This window comes from Numenius arquata, chromosome 1 (genome assembly GCF_964106895.1).
Source record: "Numenius arquata chromosome 1, bNumArq3.hap1.1, whole genome shotgun sequence".
NCBI lineage: Eukaryota > Metazoa > Chordata > Aves > Charadriiformes > Scolopacidae > Numenius > Numenius arquata.
Genome location: NC_133576.1, coordinates 48679607 through 48701738, shown reverse-complemented (window position 1 = coordinate 48701738; position 22132 = coordinate 48679607). Strand labels below are relative to the sequence as shown.

The window sequence follows — 22132 nt, the reverse complement described above, 5'->3', positions numbered from 1 at the left end:
CTGATTATTAGTAGATTGGAAACTTCATGGGATAAAGGATACATCTGCATAATTTTGTTAAAACAATCACCAAACCTCTCCCTTGTTTATTTCCTTTCTGTTTTTTAATTCTACTTCTACTTTTTTCTTGAACAGCATTTTACGACAACAAGTTCCATAACTTAGGCCCTATATGAAAATTCAGGTCCTTTGATTTATTTTCATCTATGTCAGTTTAGGCCAGTGGGTTCCCTTCTGTTTCTCATGTTGTGAGAAATAATGGTTAGCTGTAATGTGTTTATCTTCTCTTTTCTGGTCATAGGTACATAGCCAAGGGACTAATTTATCCAGACAGGCTCCGTGTGTTATGATTAGACCAGCTGAATGTCTGCCTTCTCTGAACTGTGTGGTTTGTTACACAGTGATTATTTTAACACAAAGGATTTTTTTCTTTTTTCTTTTTTTTTTTAAATAAAAGCAGCATGTCATTATTAATCCGTATATAATCCAGTTTCCAGCTGGAGTTTAGACCTTCTGAGTAACGTTCCTCAGTTTGTTGTGTGTAAAGCATCAGGAGACGGTCTGAACTGCAAAATGAAAGTTGGCTTGTTTGTAATTCACAAAACGTGCAAATGTTTCATTTGTCTGAAAACGGGGACAAAACAGGGGAGGGAAATAAAATGAGTGCACATGCAAAGCTGCTTCTAGTTTAGGGAGGCTGTGAGTGAAAACATGTAATAAAGAAAACAGTCCCCAGCAATTCTGATATGGTTCATGTGGTTTTTTTCTTGAAAAGAGCTAGCAGGCCCATTGATTGTTTTACTTTACTATAAATTAAAAAAAAACAAAAACAAAAACCCAAACACAACATGATAGCTATTCAATAAGCAGCTGTCACTTTACTAATATAACATAAGAATTTATCAATACATTATTTAAAACTTCACCTGTAAATATGAGGCAGAAGGATCATAGTGTAGATTCTCTGGATTACTGTGTATTGACTTTGTGTGTTATTTTATTATTTTAAAAACTGATAACGTTTTGGAGAGGAAGTTTTTGAAAGTATTGATAATGGTGATCATAAACTGTTGATTTTGTAGTGTGTAACTGCAAGTTTCCGCTCTTTGGGTGTGGAGGGGCAGAATGTGCTTTTTTGTTTGTGGAGTTTTGCAGGGGGAGGTGAGGGGTTGGCTACGTTGTCTCCTAGTTCCCAGGTTAGCTATATATGTCTCCTTTTTTCCGGTGTTCCTGAGCAAACAGTCTGGTATTTCAGGTTTTTAGCTCTTAGATTGGGCTCTGTGATATCCTGTGTATTAGCAGTATTTAATTTCCACAGTGAGAACACAACATTTGAAGACAAGAAACAAGCACACAGACTGCTTCAGAAATCTCTTTTGCTGTGGTGAGTTTTTTTTGTTTCTGAGGTTTGTTTTTTGTTGGTTTGGTTTGGGTTTTTTGTTTGAGGGAGGGCCTCACCTTACTTCTTTTTTTTGGTCAGCTTGTCTGTCAAAGTAATTTTGTAGCTCCGCAGGAAGTTTTGCCAGACATTCACTGTCACCCCGTAACAACCTTTGGTTCTTTATTGAGGAATCGTTTATCTAGAGCTTCCTTCCTCACAGCTTCTTGCTGCTTTGAGTGTAGTCATACAGTACACATTGAGTGTATCTACAGTAGCATTTTGGTTCAGATTAGGAGCATGCTTTGGAAGCAAAACTCCCAATTGTCATCAGTGACTGTGCTTTGGTTTGTGTTGTGGAATCATTTCAAAGCACTCAGACTGAATTACTTTTGGATGAAAGTAAACCAGAAGATATGCTCCAATAGCCTACCTGTTGCAGTCCCACTGCTGCACCGTGTTCAGCTCATGGAATCAAATTAGAGGTACCCCAATGTAAAATTCTCAATGTATGTGATGTGTTCATGTTGGGCCCTCAGCACCGACTGTTTTGTTCTTAAGATCCACTCCTATTGCTCTGCGTTCCTGGCTAATGTGAGTATAGTCATGGATAGAGATAAACATGATGCACTTAGAGGTTATTATTCATGGCCACTGTACTTGTGTTGGATAGAGTCCAACTATTCAAGCCTAAGTTAGACTAGATAATATCAAAGTAGCTGACAACTTGAGTTTGATTTGGAAGCTGACACTTAAACAGTAATTAGGTCAGTGAGCACCAGAGCTATAATGAAGCTGTTTTCCTGTCTGTTACCTTTTGCCCTTTCCTACTTTATTCATCTCAGTTCTCTTCTATTCTCTAACATACTTATTCCTGTGACCCTAACCCAAATTACCACAATATTCTGACACCTCTAACGTGCTGGCTGCGCTCTTTACCTGTTCTCATCTCTTCAGCTTTTTTTGACGTACCAGTTCGCAAAGGTCTGTACAAGCTGTAGCTGTTCCTGAGCATGGTGTATGCTTTCTGACTACCTACTTTATGCCGGTGAAAATGGATAATGATTTACAGCCGCCAAAGACACTGTGGTTCCTGAGATGCTGCCACAATTGGTAAAGCCCATCTTTACTTCAGTGAGAACATTAATGGGTTTTCTCTGTTCTTCTTGGTCATTGATTTTCATGGAAAACTTATGGGAGCACAGAAGAAGAAATCTCAGTGTCAGATTTAGTTTAAAGGTATTGGAGGGGAACAGAAAGAGGAATGGATAAGTAACTCAGTATCATTAGTTTTATGTCCAAACAAAATCAGGATAAAAATACTTCCTACTGTGAAAGATTTATTTAATTGTTCACCATTTCCACTTGAAAAAGGAGGAGAGGAATTGGTTATTGTGTCAGCACTTAATGGATTATCAAGTTAAATACTCCAAATTTTAATTCCCAAAGCATAGTGATATTGTCTAACCTAAAGCAATGTCTTTTAACAGTAGCTTACAGAAGACCGGGGTGTCTGAAATGCTGCTGTGTAGGCTGCTTAGAAGGGCATGGTCTCTCGAGGATTTGTGAAATTCTGGTTTCAATACAGATAGTTACCTACGTGTTCATTCAATTATGCCATCCAGGAACTGCCTCAGATAGTTCTCATGCACTTTAAAACAATGAAACCCACCAAAATTTTCCCTCGCCAAATGGAGGATGTTGTTACTTCTCCTCTCAGATGTCCTACTCACCAAAATGTGTGTATCAGGAAAATGTTCTTGCCTGGTTTTGAGGGGGAGGGGAAGGAAGAGATAGCTTAGCTTATAGCAACTCCCCCTTTGTACTGGAGGAGCCTGGAAGTAACCAGAGAATAACCAGCCAGAATATTATCACGGCTTTAAAACAACAAAAAAAACCTAAGTAAAGAAGAGGTAATGGGAGTTGAGGCAGAAGCTTAGACTTTAGTCTCAGGCAGCTGAAGTCCTGTCCAGCTGCAGTCATGAGGAACCACCTTCTCTTTGCCAACAGGGCGGTGTTTGAGAGTTGTACTCAGCATGCTAGTTCTGTGAGTAATGATGTATTTTATTGGTTTGAAGACCTAATGGCAGAATGCTAAATACAGGTTTCTTTTAGTGATCTGGCCTGTGGTTTCGGGTCCACGTGTAATCAAAATTAATGATAATGGGTTTTAATGCTGTGACTGAATGGTGCCTACAAAGCAGAGGTATTTTTTCAGTTCTCTATTTCACTCTTATCCTTGTGCCATGTAGTGTCAGGTGGGACAAATGTTTTGTGTCCTTGTCTGATAGAGTAGTTTCCAAAGTGTTGCATCCCTCTTTATTCCCACTCGTATTTCCTGGAAAACCTTGCTGTTGCAAGCAAACCGAACTTAATAAATACAGGCTTCTCCCATACCCTTAAACTGTGGACTTTCCTGTTCAGAGAAAAAACAATAAATTTCTCCAGCACTTGAATCCATGTAAATAATTTTGTGCACTTTTCCTGGGGAAAAAGTTCTTTTGAAACAGATTATAATAATTAAAATTGTGGTCTTCTGTAACACTTTTTCCAAGGATGTAAAAGGCACATGTGGTGGGACTGGGATTTTTAGGTAGGCACATAACACATTTTGAATAAATGGCAGTCAGATAATTATCATCTGTCTTCCTGTGTAATTATTTGATATTTTCATTTTTCTTCTAAACAAACCTCCCACAGGAGTGTTTCAGTTGTTGCATAGCACCTGGTTTGGGACTGGGGACTAGAAAAGGGGTGTTTATTTTTAGACTGAATATCTACTGATGTTTTAGTTAGCAGTGTCCCTTGAATGTACTTGCTTTCATAAAAAGCTCCAGAGGAACCAAAATATTTGTAACTTTAAAAAATTTTATAGCTCCATGTGGCATCTGGTTGTAAATTGCATCCCAGTGGTCTCATTAATTGTAGAGATTACAAAACAAAAATTAATAGCTGTATCCCCTGTCAGAGTTGTATTGCAGAATGAAAAAAGCCTCTTCCCTATCTGGCTACTGTAATGCACATTGTTGTGAGAGGACCATGATGGCCTTGCAGTGTTCTAAGTCCCTATTAACGCAGCAGGTGAGAAACTGAGTGAGGGAAAATACTGCTGCTGCTTTATGTTATTCTTATTTTGCTTTCTCTTTGTAATCCCTTCCCTTAAGGACCCACTTTGGTCTTTATGTTCTGTCTCCCTAGGGTACATGACAGTCAGTGAGTGAGAATAGTGAGGGCAGTTCGGACTTGTCTGCCCTCCATCAGATCCTCTGTCCTTTAATGGTATGTGCTCCACACAAGTTTCCATTAAACTTGTAGTCAGGAAATGCACCCAGAAGAGGTGTACCTGCCAACCGAATATGGTTATCTTAACAAATGCAACAGATCCTTGCAGAAATATTGTCTTGAGCCAACAATTTTTAATGCTGAGATTAATTAGCTTCCTAATTTAAGGGATATGCTGCACAGCTGGAATATGATTACCAGTTTTGAAAATGTGTATGAAAATATTCTATGCTTTGTGTTTATACATAGTGTATACAAGGTCTGGGCACTTTCAGGATTGAGGAAAAAATGCTTAGGTTACTTGTGGAAAGAAATGTATTTGTTCCACGTATATGACCAATATGTCAATATCCAAGTATGTGTCAAGTTCCAAGTGTGACCAATCACTTATTGGTCAGGCACATCAGCTTGCCTATAGTGTTATCCATGTTGTCCACAGTGTTGTCACTTTTTCACAGGCAAATCTAAGGTGATGTATAACTTCTTGGAGTGTGTAGAGGGGATAATGTATAGAGGATAGTTGGAAGAGGAATTGCTGAAATGGCAAACAGTAGTCTTACTAGTAAGATACTATCTGTAGGGTTTTTTTGTTCTTGCATTATGAAAAACATTGCTCTGACACCACAGGACCATTCTAGCCTTCAGTAAGGTTCATGAAGACTTAAAAGCAGGAAACTAAATAAAGAGTTGGGTAGAGGAATAAATGAGTCAGTAGCAAGTCAAGGTGTTCCTGTAGTGTTGCCAGCCCTCTTCAGTTTTATTAGCTGGTTTACGAAGGTACAAAAGATTTGTGTACTTGTCTTTGTTCAGTCCCTTCTTCCAAACAACCTTTGAACTATTTAGTAAATTTGAACCAAGACTGTCAGAGAGTGAAGGACCAAACTATAATTAAGCTCCTTCCCTTTAGGAGAAGGGGCAGTGTGGTGATTTGGGCTGGCCTTGCCACTGAAACAAATGATAGATGCTCTCCCCCTCCTCTCCTGAGGTAGTCTGTGCCAAGGGTGCATGCATCTGGGCCAGTCACAATGGGGTGCTTCTCTCATTTCCGTGTCAAGCTCCCAGGATGATGATCATGATCATGTCACTGGCAAGCACTGGGAAAGTCCCAGACTGGTCTCAGTGACGAACGGGAACTGGATTCTGGATTTGGAGTCAGGAATACACAGATTGGGATGAACGGCAGATGAACAGACAAAGTCCTCCTTGGACATCAGCCATTGAAGTAAGAGTGCTGACCCTTTGATCCTTCATACTGAGGAACGCATGATGCAGATGGGATGGAATACCCTGATAGTCAGTTTTGGGTCACCTGTCCTGTCCCCTCCTCCCCACGGATGCAACCCCTTTACACTTTTCTGCTTCTGACCCTCCAGTGGGGCAAATAATGAAGTTAGGTGACCTTGGTTATTATAGCAGTAAGTATAAGCGGGAGCCTTTCTGTATACCATTCCTTGGCATAAATTAGAAACAATCAGGTCTTAGCACTCTGGAAGTGGACGCTGTCTTAAAAATACACCGTTAATTTCAGACAGTTCAGTTAGTTAGAAGAGGCTTAGCTGCAAAGTAAAATTACTGAACAGAAAATTGGTTCTGTTTTACCTCAAGCCAGGACAGGCAGTTAAGTAGAGGGCAAAAACCCAAGCGTTTCCTCTGCAGTCTGTTCCCTAGGCAGCACTGCATGCCTAGGCTCTCACTCTGCTCCTGGTGGAAGAAGTCCCATAGCAGAGGAGAGAGAAATTAATCCCCTTGTTTCCACCACAGTTCCCAGTAGGCACAGCCGTCTAGTTGTGACACCGTAAGCATGGATGTAGATGGCTGTGTTTTGCTCTTTTTTTTAATGTTGTTGAAATCCACACCCAAGTTATTCGTTAAAAGGGTGAAATATTAAAGACTGACCAAAATTCAATGCAGAAACATGTCCCCATTTGCGAGGGGAAGCCTGGCAAGGTGCATTTCATGCACTGTATTACTGCAGCTCAACGGAGCGAGTGAGCACTCATGGGTCTTGCTCTTCCTTTGCTGTGGGTCTTATTTGAGGACCTATTGGAAAAGCAGCCACCTGAAAATGGAGAGTAATAAAGGGTGACAGAAACTCATGATGTAGCAGATGAAGAGAATAGTTACACTAGTAGCCAATTTTTTTTTGATGACCTGTTTATTATTAAAAGCTTAGAAATTTCTTCAGCACAGATGCTTGGCTTGTAACAACGTGACTACCCAGAAAATGACGCTAATTTTCATTTTATTCAAGAAGCAAGTGGCAAAGGTGGTTTTGTCTTTGTGTAGTCTGCTAAAAAAAATTCAGGTTATAAAAAGAGGTGTTATATATTCTGAAGAGCTTTTTTTAAACCCTCTGCTTCTGTTACCCTACAATACTTAGTAATGAAAAGCTAAACACTATGGTGGTGGGATTTAAGAGTGATTTAATGTCTGCTGTTTATTCACATTTGTTTGTCTTTACAGAGATTTGATGAACTTGCTTTGAAATCATTTTACTTCTCCATCCCACGTCTTCTAGTCTCAATCCTACAGTTTTGTTAACAGACTGGAATGTCCTTATAGAGCTCCATTCACTTCAGCGGCAGTGGTTGCAAATACTACAGTCTGCTCTTGCATGACCAATTACAGTTGGACGGGCCATGCTGGAATTCTTAACTTTCTGTCTGTGTTTATTACAGGAGCTATGGCCAAACTTTGTGCATAGTTGTTTTGTTTTGTTTTATTTTGTTTTATGGAGAGATTTGCTTATGAGGTTTTGGTTTTATGGAGAGTTAATATTACCATATTTACCAATACCATTAATATGGTATGATATGTGGATGTGTAACCTAGCCTCTGAAGTAGAACTGATGCTAACCTTAGGAGTAGATAATTTATTAGTGAAAAAACAACAACTTTAACTCTGTGGTCTTCTACCAACTTGGTTAGACAGCTGCACCTTTCTCATACTTTGCTGAAAGCTTTTATTTTCTTAACTTCTCCCATACTAACAAAGACTCCAACAAACTGAAAACAGTCCCTCAAGCTACTGTTGCTGCCTTCAGATGCAGTTCTTGTTGGCTGTCTGCCTGGTGGGTGCAATGAGCTTCAGGCACTTTCTTGACTGAGAACATCTCTGTCTGTTCTCCTTCCAAGGTGAGGTATAAAGTACATGTAAGTTCTTGTAGGGCAGGTTGGGATCCTCTTATGTCTTGCAAGTTCCTTTGCCAAATTGCAGGTCTTGTTCTGCCCTTGAACTTTATGCAGGTATCCTCTTTTAATCAGTAGCAGACTCTGAATGAATTTGCATGTGTTCATTCTGATTTCAAAAAATCTGATCCGTAGACTGAGGATAATGAGTTGACTTGATGATCTCTGCAGAGTGAATTTAAGTCTTAGATAAGGTATAAGTAATTACAGTGGAGAATGTAATACCTTTCAGGTTCAATTAGGTAAAACAGAGGTTGCAGGTTTGTTTAAAATGATACACACCTATTTCATATTTGTATTTTTGCATATTATAAATATGGAAAGCCTTGAAAAAGGTTAAAGCATTCACCATTTCACAAGAGTTATCTTTTTGTTTTTTTGGATACTACTGAAATTGGTCTGCATGCACTGATATATTTCTAACAATATTTGGGAATTAAGAGCAAGTTTTCCAAGGTCATCATACTTCACAAACTCAACAGTGTGTTTCCTCTTTTATTTACAGACTTGATACTTGCAAGTTCCCTGCTTTGACAGTAATCATCATGGATAGTGGTAAGTTTGTTAACTTAGTGATGAGATTATTCCCTATGAAATGAGCATTAACACTCCCCAAACTATCCTCTGCTCAAAATCCCAGTCAGTTTGCACAAAAAATATCCTCTGCTATTGAACTGGTTTTGATGTTACTATGATGCACATCTTTGCCCACACTAAACTGAACTGGAATCATACTATTTTTCTGACAGAGATGATATATGCAGCCCATAATAATAATCACAAACTCATTTGTGGATCTTTGAAAGCTTCCTGCAGAATGAAAACTACAGAACTAAATTTCCAGCCTTGTGTAGTTTGGTTTAACTGTTCCTAAACTTGTCCCAGTAACCCCAGAATCTCAGAGCAGGAGTCACTTTTTAAGCTTTAGGTGTAAATGCTCAAAACATTTTTCTCCCTTCTGCCCTGTGCAAACCAAGTAGTTTTATTAAGGTCACCTACAGAAATATTCAAATTTATCAGTAGCTGCAGCATCAAATTTAAAATGAAATGTTTATTTCTAGTGTTTGGTGGTGGTTTTAATCTTCTTGGGTGTTGGTAAGGAGTCAGAAAAAGGAAGCCTTAATAATGGTCTCAATAGCACTGGTTTTCGTGTCCCGGGTGCCCTGGGCTTTGCTTTGGCAACACTTCCATATCCCAGAATACTTTTCCCACCCTGCTGCTCCCTGTTTCTTGTGTCACTAAAGACCTGAAACCTATTTTCTTTGCTTGTGACAGTTTCAGCTGGCAGGCTGAGACGTATTTATCCTTTGGTGTCCTTGCCTGTCTCTTTCTGATTCTAATTTAATTTCATGTTGCTAGAGTATCTATTCACTGTTATGATAGCACACAGGTTTTTATGAGAATGTATAATATATTGATCTGACTGTATTACTGTCTTTACTCTTATTACTACTCTGTATTACTCTCTTCAATAATAGTGGTCAAACTAAGACTTTGGAACTTTTTTTTTTTTTGTAGCTTTCTGATGCATAAAAGCTTCCTAAAAGCCAAATATTACAGTTACACCCAGAGCACAAGCATGTTTGGAGAAATAAACGTGTATTTCAGTGGAGTAGATTTGGGAGTTGTATGTCTTCATCTGTGTTGTACAAAAGTTGCAGGAGAGGAAGAGACTTCAGATTTTTTATTTCTACATCTATCTTACTTAATGCTAAAATCATAATTTTGATTTTTTTCCTTTGTCTCGTGTTTGCCAGTTAATCTCCTTAACAAAATGAAAAATTAAGTTTTATCTTGCTTCATTACTTTATTCTTGCCACATGCAATTCTACCCTAATGATCTACAGCTGCAGTAATTTCAGCCATGCTGTAGCTTGGCTAGGTGGGCATCTACCCCAAAGAGGTTTTTTACACGCTCCTATGCAATTATAACTGAATGTCTATATGATGATTGATGGTCCTGGAATACTAAGAAGTCAAAGTGGTTTCTGCAATATGGTTCCATTATCTCGTTTTATAGGATTCATCAGGCAATGGCTTGTTCTCGTTAAATCACTGTGTTTCAATCAGTATCTCCATCAAGATTGCTTTGATCAGTGTATGTTTTTATGTTTCCTTTCTACATTTGTATTGACTTCTCAACAGGATTTAAAGTCACCAGAAGTGTGCAGAGCTTTAAAAATGTCAAATGAAAACAAACAAATTAATATACTTCATTTTTTCCGGCCTTGCAGGGTTGAAAGCCATTGCTGGTCTGGACTAAACATAGATCGTTATTTATCAGATGCATTCAGAATTAATATGGGGTGTGGCTTATTTTCCTCAGTGGGCTTTTTTGTCTCTGTGATGTATGCATTTCCTATACTGTATTGTGAGAGAAGAGAGACACTTTCTGAATATGAATTGCTAAATAAAAAAAGGTGGGGTTTATTGATAGTCATACATTGGCTTTTCTTGAATATTGAATTATTTTAATGCTTTGCTGTTCTTCATCAATGCATTTTGAAGCAGAAATGTATGCCTAGCTCTTTTTGGAAAACTTAAATAGTACCTAGAAACTCATCCTAATGTGTATCAAATGCAGTATTTCGTAATATACCAGCTTTTAAAGTTTTATTCTTAGTTTGGTGCTTTGGTAAATTGGAAAGTGCACGCAGAAACAAAGATTTGTGTGTTGTTTCTGAGAGCCAGAAGCTTTAAATCAGGGTATTTTCAGCTACCTGTGTTTTCCTCTATTTCTTTTCCCTCTGCATCCAATACAAAGCTATCATAGTTTGTCTTATTGCTATTTTCAGGGATGGATTCCAGCTGTGAAATGAAATTCCCTAGGTTTTATCTGCTGAAGGAAGGGAAACTTGATTTATAGTGCATTATCTACTCTTCAGTGATTCCACATATGGACATTCTTAAGAGAGTTTGGGCTCTAGCTTGTTCCGCTTCAGGAATGCCCACAGGAGGAGTTGGTGAGAAGTAGGTAGCGCACTGGCGGTCTGTCCCTGTGCATGGCTGCATACTGGCTTCCTGGTGCAGACAAGTCATTCATCTCATTACATTTAGCTGATCACTGAGGCATGTTGAAAGGAACCAAGTTCTTCAGGCCCAGAGGGGAGTCAGGAGAATTGTGTGGGAAATAGAAAGAAGCCATCCTTTTTTTCTTTCCTTTTTGATTTTTGAATATTAATTTCGATGTTATTTAGTCAGTAAACTTACGCAATAGGAGATGCCTATGTGCTTACCAGCGGTGCTGTAGAAAACCAAAATTGCAATAGATGCAGTTGTAAAGTTCTGTGGGCTGAACCTCTGGCAACATCGTGAATAGTGTAATTGGTGTGGTGCCTGTTCGTACCACGTGTATTCAACTGTGCAAGTATAGGAGTGACTGGTGTTTTGGAATTTAGTCTTCAAATCTTCATTTAATCATTTGCACAAGGAAGATGGCTGTCTAACAATTTAAAACAAAGTATACCACAGAGGGTAAACAAAATTAAATTGAAGTAGATCAGCCTAATTACAGTAGTAGCCTCATTGCTGAAAAATTCCACCCCATCTATCTCATGAGAAAACAGAAGTATAGTGACCTTCTTTGTAGACTTGCTGCCATCCTTTTTTAAAATTCAAAATCAAATGATTAAGCAAAAAAGCCCACAGCAAACTGATCCACACAAAATTATAGATAAATCATTGCTTAAACCAGTCAATCTTTGTCCTTTGGCGTGTATTGGCGGTCCCAGACAAAGTGAACCAATGCAGAAATGATTACATAGGACCGGGAAGTAGTATGAGTGTATTAGTGTGGCAGCGCATTGAATAATTAGTCTCTCTTGCTGGCAGTGAGAGCCCAAGAACAGTGTTCCACTGACATGATCTTGTTTCCTGACCTGAAGTACCTGGAGAATTTCTGCATCATTCACTGCAGATGTACCTCCTGGGTGATTCGGTCTGCTGGATTCTGGAGTGTTCCAGTAGGTGCACCTTACTGTAAAAATCATTTGGTCAGGGAGTTTGAGGGAAAGCTGGAACATCAGAAGAAAAGGGGTTGCTCCCAGCTCTCTTCTTTGAACAGAAAACCAAGGGAAGCAAATAAAGAATATCTGCGTCAGAAAGTTGTTTGCCTTTTGGGGTCGTTTATTTGATTCATCAAATAAGGTGAGGTTTTGTGTATGATTCAAGAAAATAGAAAGAGGCTACTTCCCCCCTACACCCCCAAAAGGGTCACTGTTTCAGGGTTGACATTTCTGGAGTGAACGGAGCAAGTCTGCTTCAAAGTTGCTTAAGAAAACTTACAGACTTAAACTTCAATAAGTGCAGCTGTTTTGGTGTGTATGACTCTAGGTAATATTCATAAATATTTATATCAAAAACTTCAGAGAATTCTGTCTGTGATGCCCTCAGGCAGTTGCAAATATCTTTTTGGATGTTCACAAGCAGGATTTGTTTGTTCTGTTTCATCTTAGTTTAAGAAGTTGCTTGAGCTGAGCATGTGCCTGTCCCTTCTGAGCGCTCGTCTTAGGCACCGGCTTCAGTCTTGTTTAAGCATACATGAGTGTGGTGCTGAATCGAGATCCATCACATTTATGATGTTATAGCAATAACTACTGAAATTGTAGGCCCATCTACTTACAATAATGAATAAAACTAGGAATGGTCTTTTCTCGTATTAAATAAAGGGGGTGACTTTGAAAAGCTCTTTATTTCTCAAAAGCACATTTTCTTTGAGCAGTTTTAGGATGAGGTTTTGGATATCTATTTTAAAAGTGACCTTTGTCTCTTCTCTAACTCAGTGTTCTTGACAGAGGACAAAGCCAATTCTGTGTTAAAAAGATACCCGAGAGCCAACACATTTTTGGAAGAATTAAAGCAAGGTGACATAGAACATGAATGCAGAGAAGAAATCTGTAGCTATGAAGAAGCAAGAGAAGCATTTGAAAATGAGGAAAAAACGGTAAGTTTTGCTGTGTATTTAAAGATGGCTGGAGTATTATTAGTACTAAATTTTTGGGTATGCTGAATGCTTGTGTGTTTTCCAACATGACATTGTTTTTTCTTTTTGGCCTCTTTATTTAAGAAAATAAGGTGTACGGCGGATGTGGGTAGACTGCACAGCAATAACTTTTGAATCCTTCATCCCAATTAAACTGAATTTGAAGGGGTGGAAGTCTCAAAGATAATTATGCTCTTAAGTGTTTTGAAAATTGGCAGCTGGGAAGAAAAGGACTATGAATTAATACCCCCACTTGAGAAAAGGTGGGCAAGACTGTCATCTGTTTGGCAGCACAATTTACCCAAATAGCCTGTGTCCTGGTTCTCCTATCATCACACACTTGAGTCTGACCTGGATATCACAAATGCATTTGTCTTGCTTGGAAGGAATGATGGGATTGTGACTGTTACGGGGAATATATGGAAACAGAGGGCAGAAGTCTTCACTCATCTCACTCCTTGTGGAATAATTTGTTTATTGTATATGTTTATATGAAATGAGTGAGCAACTCAAAAAGCTTTCCATTTAAAATACACTTGTGAATCCCAGGTGCTGGTGTAGCTGGCCAAAGTGTCCAGTGCCCAGATTAATAATAGTCTAAAAATAAGGAAAGACTAGTTGGCAGCCTTCAAGCTAAAATTTGCGAGCCCCCAGAGAGTATTGTTAAGCAGCAGTGATCTAAAACATGGAAAGAACAATAATTTCAGCGCTACCATGTGTTATGCAAGGGCAGTGATACATTAACTTGACGGGAATTAAGCAGATACTGCCCACACAGAATTGTTGCATAAGTCTGTTGGCTTGTCTAATTAAAATAAGCTTGTGGGCTAATGGCTGTGCAAGCAATAGCTGCATATCATACCTAACATATCTTAGATTGCTTCCTAACAAATAAAAACAACACACAGGTTTTTGATCGTGGCGTCTGAACTGTTAAATGCAATACAGTCAACAATTAATTTTTTTTTTTTTTTTTTAATTCAAGACAGACATGGATGAAATTAGGGCTGTATTTGAGGATAAATCTGAAGTGAAAAACCGGATGCTAGAAAATGTGACTCAGACAATTTATATTCAAAAAAAGCTTATATCCCTTGTGTGTTTTTGCACAGGGAGATTTTACTTGCAAGGCCAATGGGTTAATGGGTAAAGTGGCACAGGGAGCATTGCAGATTTCCAGAATTTACACAGGTGATGCATTCTACTATTCACTGGCTGAGCTCAACATCAAAAAGTATCAATGTTATTGTAAAGGCATACTGAACTTTTAAGTCCTTGGCATCTTTTTCTTGGAGGTCATACAACTGGGAAACGGATAAGTCTGGAATGAGAACTTTGTGATTTATTAAAATGAAGTAGTAGGACGTGCAGTGTCTCTTCAAAGCTGCTTCTTTCCGAAGAAAAGTGCATGCAGACACATGTTTTTTACCTCCCAAACTTGGCTTGGTGTGGCAGTTCCTAATGACAGCTCATTGTGTAATTAAGAATAGCGTGTACAATGACGCTACTTGTCTAAAACTCTAGCACAATATCACTTTTGCTTAAGTAGTACAAGAAGTTCAAGTCACTAGAGAAAGCATAGGCTGAACATGCTGCCTCTCACTTTGGCTTCTTTTCTCCCATTTAGGAATATTCTGTGTTTTGGTAGATAGCATTTCCCTTGCAGGGATATAGTAAAGTTGAAATAGTTACATTTCCACTCTTGCTACAACCTTCGTGTCATGGGGGAGAAGGAGATTCCAATAGTGTCCTGACCCCTTATCCATTTCTACTATTGAATCCTTTTTGCCTAACTGCATTATTCTGTGGTTGGTAGCTTGCTGATGGGCCAGGCCCTGCTAATGGACAGTCGTGCCTGACCAGCCTCATTTACTTAGGCTTTATTTAGTCCATTGTCCCCCAGAGGTATCCATCCTTACAGCCGCTTAGTAATTTCTGTGTCTCAGGGGAAGGAAATGGATGCACTAGACTAGGATCGTGATACCATATGTTCAGAGTAACAAAGATGCAATGATTTCATAGGATAGATAGACTGGAATTCAAATAGGGTCTGTAGCTTATTTATCTCATGGTAACTTTCTTTTGTGTATTCTCCCTCATCTTGTCCATTTGATTCTTTGTTTTTTCTGCAGTCTTCTGGGGAGGTGTGCAACATCCAGATTTGTAATATTAAAATAGTATCAAGCAGTTCCCTCAAGTTATTTTTGATGCATGAATTTTTCTGGGAAGTTAGCATTGTGTTGTTAAGTGTACATGCATAGCTGTCATGGAAGTACTGAATGCCTTTAATATTGTGTGGGCTTGGGGATTGTGGTAGGTTCAGAATTATTATTTAAAATGATAAAGTTAATTATAAAGATAATACTATTATGTTAGTAAAGCTAGAGCCAACAGGGAAGAATTTGCAGGATAAAACAGAACATGAAATTCAGTGTTGACAAATGTAATGTATATAGGGGAAAAGAGAACATTCATTATGTATATTATTGGCTCTGAAGTGAACTCGGGAACAAGATCTGAATTTGAATCTATGAAGACTTGAATTTAATGCCTAGGAGTCAAACAAAGCAAACAAATAAACAAAAAACCAAACAAAATAAAAACCTGATTGCTAATAATCTGTAGAAAGGAGTAGGGATCAAAATAACATTATTATTATGAACATAATTATGTCATTGCACACCCGCATCTTCAATGTGCCATGTACAGGTTTGATCTCCCTATCTTCTAAAAAGCAAATTAGTAGCTGAGGAAGGACCAGAGAAGTGTGACAGTTGACCAAAGATATGAAAAGACTTCTGTAACAACAATAGATCAGAAAAGAGTTAAATCAGAGAATACTTGATGATGTCTGTGAAGAGCATGAAGACTGAACTGAGGTCAGTCACTTGACATCCATCTGACAGGAGAGCTAAAAGGGCCTCAAAGGAAACTAGAAGGTGCAGGTTCAAAGCAAATAGAAGTATCTCTTCTTGCCACAGATAATAAAACTGTGCACTGCCTTGCCACGGGATATCATGGATGCTAAAAGCTTATACAGCTTCAGAGAATAAAGATATAAATGAACAGAAGATAAATCAATCTGGGACCATTGAATAAAAGGGGTCAGCTTTGGCTAATGGAAGTTCTTGAAGTACAAATATGTGGAAGCTGGGAGAGTATCACTGCCTGCTTATGTTTGAACTCTTCTTTCGGCAATCTCTAATGATTGTTGTCAGAGAGAAGGTAATGGATTAGATGAACCCGAGGTCTGATCTAGTAAAGCTGTTTATTTGTAGTACCTGTAGCTTGCAGGCAGCACTGTAGGTGGTCACTGGTCAGTCGTTAGAGGTGGTTGGGAGACTCAAAGATGTGTTCAAAGGTTACTGTGCAAAGTGGCTGGGTGTGACTGAAGCACTGATTTTATTTCCATTAACTCATTTTTTTTTAAAAATTATACTACATGAAGATTTTAAAAGCCAGAAGTCCAAGATCTTTATTTGTGTTTCAAATTTCCCACAGATTTTAAGTATTACAGAAATTGGAAGGTTCTCTGTATAGCTATATTCTAGCAAAACAAATAAACAAACAAAACACTAAAAGCTTAGCAAGCAACTCTGAACTTGTCAGCACCAGATCTAAAATGATATGATCAAGTAAGACTTCTAGCATCAGTCTGTGTCTAATTATGGGTGCTGCATAAATACCCAGAAGAGAAGAGGTGAATCTTTTTCTGCCACCTGAAATTAAGGGCAGACCAGAAGAAAACAGTGTAGCAGGTACGCTCACTTCTGTATCCTCTACCTACTGAATACCAAGCAGTCTTCTGACTGGCATATTGTTAGTCCACCTTTAAAACAAGTCAGATAATTGACCAAGAATCATTTGTGGCTGACGATGCTGTCAAATGTAGTAAAGGCCTTGGCTGAAATTCTCAGCAGGGTGTGAGTCTCTTTAACTTGTACGTGGATCCCTTATTTGGTTCAGCGTTCAGATCCAGTTGACTGATGCCGACTCTGTTCTGAGAAGTATTAGAAGTAAAAGGGAAACAAAATTCTGGCAAATTAGCCGTAACTGTCTTTGTGTAGGATGCCCTTGAGAATTCCTTTTGATTATTTCAAACTGGATTTGCCAAAGCAGTAAGGGACATTCAGAAAAGTAGTTCTTGGCAGGAGTATATGTTAGATGTTTTCTAAATCTTTTCCATTGCAGTTATCTGATTCTGTGGCTTCCTTAACTTAGTTTTTCAGCCTTTTAAGGCATATACACCTGGTATTCCCAGCTGTACAGTGCTTAAGGGTAAATGATTACTGGAGTGTCCTTTTCATAAATCAGAAGTTAATAGTTTTGTCATGTAGAAAGTCCTTTTTGTTGTTGGTTTAAGAGACCAGCAACTATGAAAGGGATGTTTTTGCTGTGAGTTTTCCAATTTTTAAATTAGTCTTTAACTTTCTGTATCAGTTCTACAGCTACTTCCTAGGTTTTCAGTATTTCTCCCTCTTGGGTTTTTTTTTTTTTTATAGCAATTTGTTTGAATCCTCACACTGTCCAAATTCATCCAAGTTCTCTGTGGTTTTGTTGGGCATGATTTGTCTTTGACTTTGGCTTGTCCTCCTCCTGTGCCTTCAGTTTACAGTGCAGTGTAGCTGTGGGATGACAGAGCAGAGGGTGAGCTGCTTGGCAGCTGTACAACTCAAACCTGAAGTATTAGTTTTCTTCAGTTCCTGTCAATTCTATCAGTCTGGAATGAAATGTCTTTGTGCTTCTCTTTGAGATTTGGCTTGCAAAAATGTTTCTCTTTTTTTTTTTTTTTTTTTCCAAAGAGGAAGATTTAAAGAAAGCATTTTTTATGTGACTGAGCAAGTATTTCTTTCTTAGTATTTTTCACCTATGTGCAGAACTTTATTCCTCTGTCTCTGTAAGATAGCCTTAGATGTGAAGCACTGTAATTTTTGACAGGGGAGTGTGTGTCTAAACTGTCTTGGAATTTCCTTTGCCATGCACGCAAATGAAAGTGGACATTAAACTACTTTCATCCCTGAGGCAGTTTAAACCTTAAGCTCTTTACACACCAGCCTGGTCACACCATCAACTTTGACATCCCCCCCAGTCACACATAACCTATTCTGAACTAATTGCCTGCCGCTCTGGGAAAACAGCTTTTCTGCTGCTTTGCCATGTTGCAGGGTGACAAGGAGAGATGCTCGTATTTTCTGAAGAAGGTGCAGAGACATTTTCTCCAGCAGATCGAGCTGAGTTAGAAGTATCATGGAAACATTACTAAAATATCAGTCACAATCTACTGCCCTTACATCGGAGAGGGTGTATTTCCTCTGCCGTCTGCAACACAAAATATATTGCTAAAGGAAAAGTGTGTTTTCTTCTTTTTCATTTGAAAACTACCTTTCTCCTCCACAGTCTCTTAAATGACACATCCTTGCACAGTATATTTGATGACTTTCAGTAAATCTGTGCAACTTTGGCCTTGAAAACATACATTATATCATTTTATTCCTTTGCTGCTGTTGAGGCAGCAGAGCAGTGGGGTGGGAAGCTTGGTTCCAGTACAGATAATAGCAGTTAATGCTAATTATTCTTTTTCTGCTTTTTTAGTTGAGATGATTATTTATTCCACTAAAGAATCTAGTTAGCTGTATTCAAACCAGTTGGAAAGGTAATAGGTAACAGACCTTCCTAATTGCCTGATGATCTGATGGGGAGAGGTGGAGTGTTTGGTTTTGTTCATCTTTATCATGCAGAGACCCCCCCCAAAGTCCTCAGTTGTGCAGCTAATTTCATTTTTTAATGTTAGTTTTCCACTTAAATGTTTTTCTAAACTCAGCACAGTTGATCAGGGATTCACTGTGGAACAATGCATCAAGGAAGGCCTTTGCAGAGAAACATTTAGAGAGAGGTTAGTCCATCTTCCAAGACTTGCTTACTTTGTTTGAAATCAATGCTACCTGACTTAACTCAGATGATTTGTACCTGGGTTCGCATCAGAGAGGAGCACTGCGGTGACGTGCTTTGATGTCAAGCCTTGGAATTTAGGAAAAACACCTGATCTTGGTTTCCTGTAGGAATTAAGAAAGATAGAACAACTGAGTTTCTTTTCTAAAAAAGAAACCAACCAAACAGCTACATGATAGCCAGTTGTTTCATGCACTTGGCATTGCATTTACTGCAGTTAAGACTGCAGTAAATTCTGATCCGGAAGCACTGTGAGCATGTGTTTTGTCCATGGTGTCCTGGTCCTGGCTTTGCACAGGGCAAGCTTAGCCTCCACATTAGAAGGGCTGTGCTGCTTCTGGACTCAAGCTGTCTCTGAGACCAGTTTGGTGGCATTATCTATTTAACGCTGATCACGTGGCAGCAGTTCCGAACTGAAAAAAATGGATGTATTTACTTTGTGTGTACACAAAATGAGTCAGTCTGCAACCTGAATATGTAATTTAGTAATAATTGAGCAATAACCATATCAATTTTACATTGTGAGTATTTTATAAATACTTGCATGTGAGATGTGTATTATCATTTGAAATAAATGATGGTATGAATGTGAGTGGGTCACATATCTAAGTTTTTTAAGGAAACTGAAGAATTTAGAGTTTCTGGCATGGATTTCGGAGGGGGGGTTCATTATTTTTTCCTGAAATTATACATGGCTATAAAACACAGGGGAAGTGTTTCTTAGTAGGAGAGATTTAAAGTTGAGGATGACTACTTTTTTGAGGCAGGTTATGATTTTCTTTGTACTTGCTTTTCATACTATTCACTGCGGAGAAAATTGGATGGCAACATTATCTTTGTACTCTTGCTTGTGCATATTAATATAGCAAAGATTACTTTCAAGGACTGGTGTCCCCCTTCATCTTTGTTTTCCGTTGCTCATATTTTCACTTCTCACTTTCTGTTCCATGTATCTGTAGCTGTTTTGTCAAAATTTCATGAATATAATAAGCTGTGGAATATTCTTATACTGCTGAAGCTATTTTTAGCTATAAACAGAGGATCTGAATCAACTCAAAATAAGCTGACAACAATTGCTTTATGAGCCAGAGGGTGGGCGAAGTCTAAATTACGAGATGACAGTACAACATAGTTGTGCTTTGCCAAAATAGTCTGTCATTCTGAAACAGTTATTTCCCTGTCAAATTGTATTAGTCTATTATTGCAATTTTAAAACAAACAAAAAAACCCTCACTTTTTTTTTTGGTGCTGAAAAATTTTGATCCACCAGATGGCTGATGTGCATGCTGATTAATTTTTTTTTTGTAATTGTTATTGTTTACCTAGTCCTGTCTGTGTCCTGTGCTGCAGGTTTGTAAATATTTAGTGCAGTCACAGGAATCTTAAAAGCAGTGAGGAGTTGGGTTTAAAAAACAAAACGCCTTTTGTATCGCTAACCACATTAGAAGAAAATTTAAACGTTTATTGTGTGTGCTTATCCATACCAGTTCTTAATTTAATCATCAGTATTTGAAATGCCTTTTTTTTTGTCATTCATTTACAACAAGTTGATTAGTGTTGTCTTTTTTTTTTTTTTTTTTTAAACTGTGTTAAAGTTTCTGACTTATCCTGTCTTGCTCTTCTAGAAGGAGTTCTGGAAAGTCTACAAAAATGGACTTCAGGGAGAAAGTAACACAGGACATACCTGGTATTCATTTTACCTTGCATTTCCATTAATCATTGGCCTTTTTGTTATCCTCATTGTCATTTTTGTCATATGGAGATGCCTCTTTAAAAAGAAAATGCGTAGACAGTCGGTGTACATGCATAGGGGAGCCCACGAAGCAATGGGTGATGGTGCTGTGGCTGACGGTAGAGGTCCTCTTCCACCGCCTCTCAGCATTGTTCATTCCCCACAGGAGGAAATGTATGAAGTCAGTGGGCTCTCTCCAGGAGGTCTGAGCTATACAGATGGACGGTCAGACTCAATATCCACAAGGTTCTCAAACTGTGACCCTCCTCCTTCATATGAGGAAGCCACTGGTGAAATCAGTATGAGAAGAAGTGAAACGGAACAACATTTAGATCCACCCCCACAATATGAAGACATAGTGAGTTCCAATTCAGCCGGTGCAATTGCACTATCTCCTGTTGTCACCAGTGCTAAATAAAGCAAGAAGAATGCTATGGACTTCTTAAAAATTACTAATCATTTTGTAGCACTTTATCTTGGCTTATTATGCATTTCTGTAATTTAATGGACTTGTACAATGAAGTTCACTTTTGTTTTAGATTCACTTGGGTTTGCGTTTGGTATTTTTTTCACTACAGCAGGTCTTAAAAGATAAGGAATCTGTATCAAGAGTGTAGTGCAGGTATAAATTTGGTGCTCTATCATACTTTTCAAAAGTACCTCTTCTTTGAGGGATGTCACTTGTTTTATTCTGAACGTAGTCCACATTCCCCACAAGATTTGTGGAATCCCCCTCCCCTTTCTTACTGCAGACTGTCAGAGTTGTCTGAAATAGGGAATCCTTAAGGAACATTTTAGATAGTTATTTACACTACAGGGGACTGATTTTGCAGTATTGCCTCTTGTCTGGTTGGTTCCTTTTTCTCACTTGGATTATTGTTACATTCTGCACCGTATCGTGGGCCCTTGGAAGGCTGCGAGCAGTATGCCTTTGTGTTCAAACCAGTATCTCATTAGAGTATGCTGGCTTAACAGCAATAATTTCAGAGTCCTAGCAGAAGAGGTGTATTCTAAAGCTTTTGCTATTACAACTCAAAATTCTGCAAATGCTTAGAAGCTAACAATTCAAGATACTAATTTGTGAATTTAATAGTGTACTTTTTTTTTGTCTGTTCTGCCTTTCCTCTCTGTTTTCCTATCTGTTTTTACTTGTATATTCTAGAGGTGACAAGTGTGAATATGTTAACTTTAGAACTTGAAAGTTCATGCAATGGTAAATAACGAAATACTCGGAGTGGATAAAATCCTGATCGTAGTCTTCCTACCATAGTCTTCACTGGGACCAGGATATTATCCATAAACACTTAAACCCAAAGGTATTACTTTCCTTTTAAAAGGGAAGAAAAAAGGGAAAGTATTCAGTGCGTGTGACTTTTTTCCCCAACTATGAAATAAAAAACCCTTTCTCAAATACTGATACTTTGCCTCTCACATACTTACATGTACTGTGTGTGCACCTTGTATTGGTGGCTATGGAAATCCTTTGCAGAGAATATAGATACCTTTTCTCAACAACAATTATATTTATCACTTATCTGTTCTAACAAGGTGCTTCTGTAGCAGAAGTTAACACTGTGCTATAATGAAGTAAAGCTACTTACATTTTTCATTGTTTCTAAGA

At 38.4% G+C, this 22132-nt stretch overlaps 1 protein-coding gene across 1 annotated transcript; it reads left to right on the top strand.

The window, feature by feature from the left end:
- The first annotated feature begins 8360 nt into the window (after nucleotides 1-8360).
- Nucleotides 8361-20929, top strand: PRRG1 (proline rich and Gla domain 1). Its single transcript, XM_074156465.1, has 3 exons — nucleotides 8361-8404; nucleotides 12631-12791; nucleotides 20405-20929. Exons 1-3 carry the CDS (start codon nucleotides 8395-8397, stop codon nucleotides 20927-20929), a joined length of 696 nt encoding a protein of 231 aa, XP_074012566.1. The 5' UTR covers nucleotides 8361-8394.
- Nucleotides 20930-22132: the final 1203 nt, after the last annotated feature.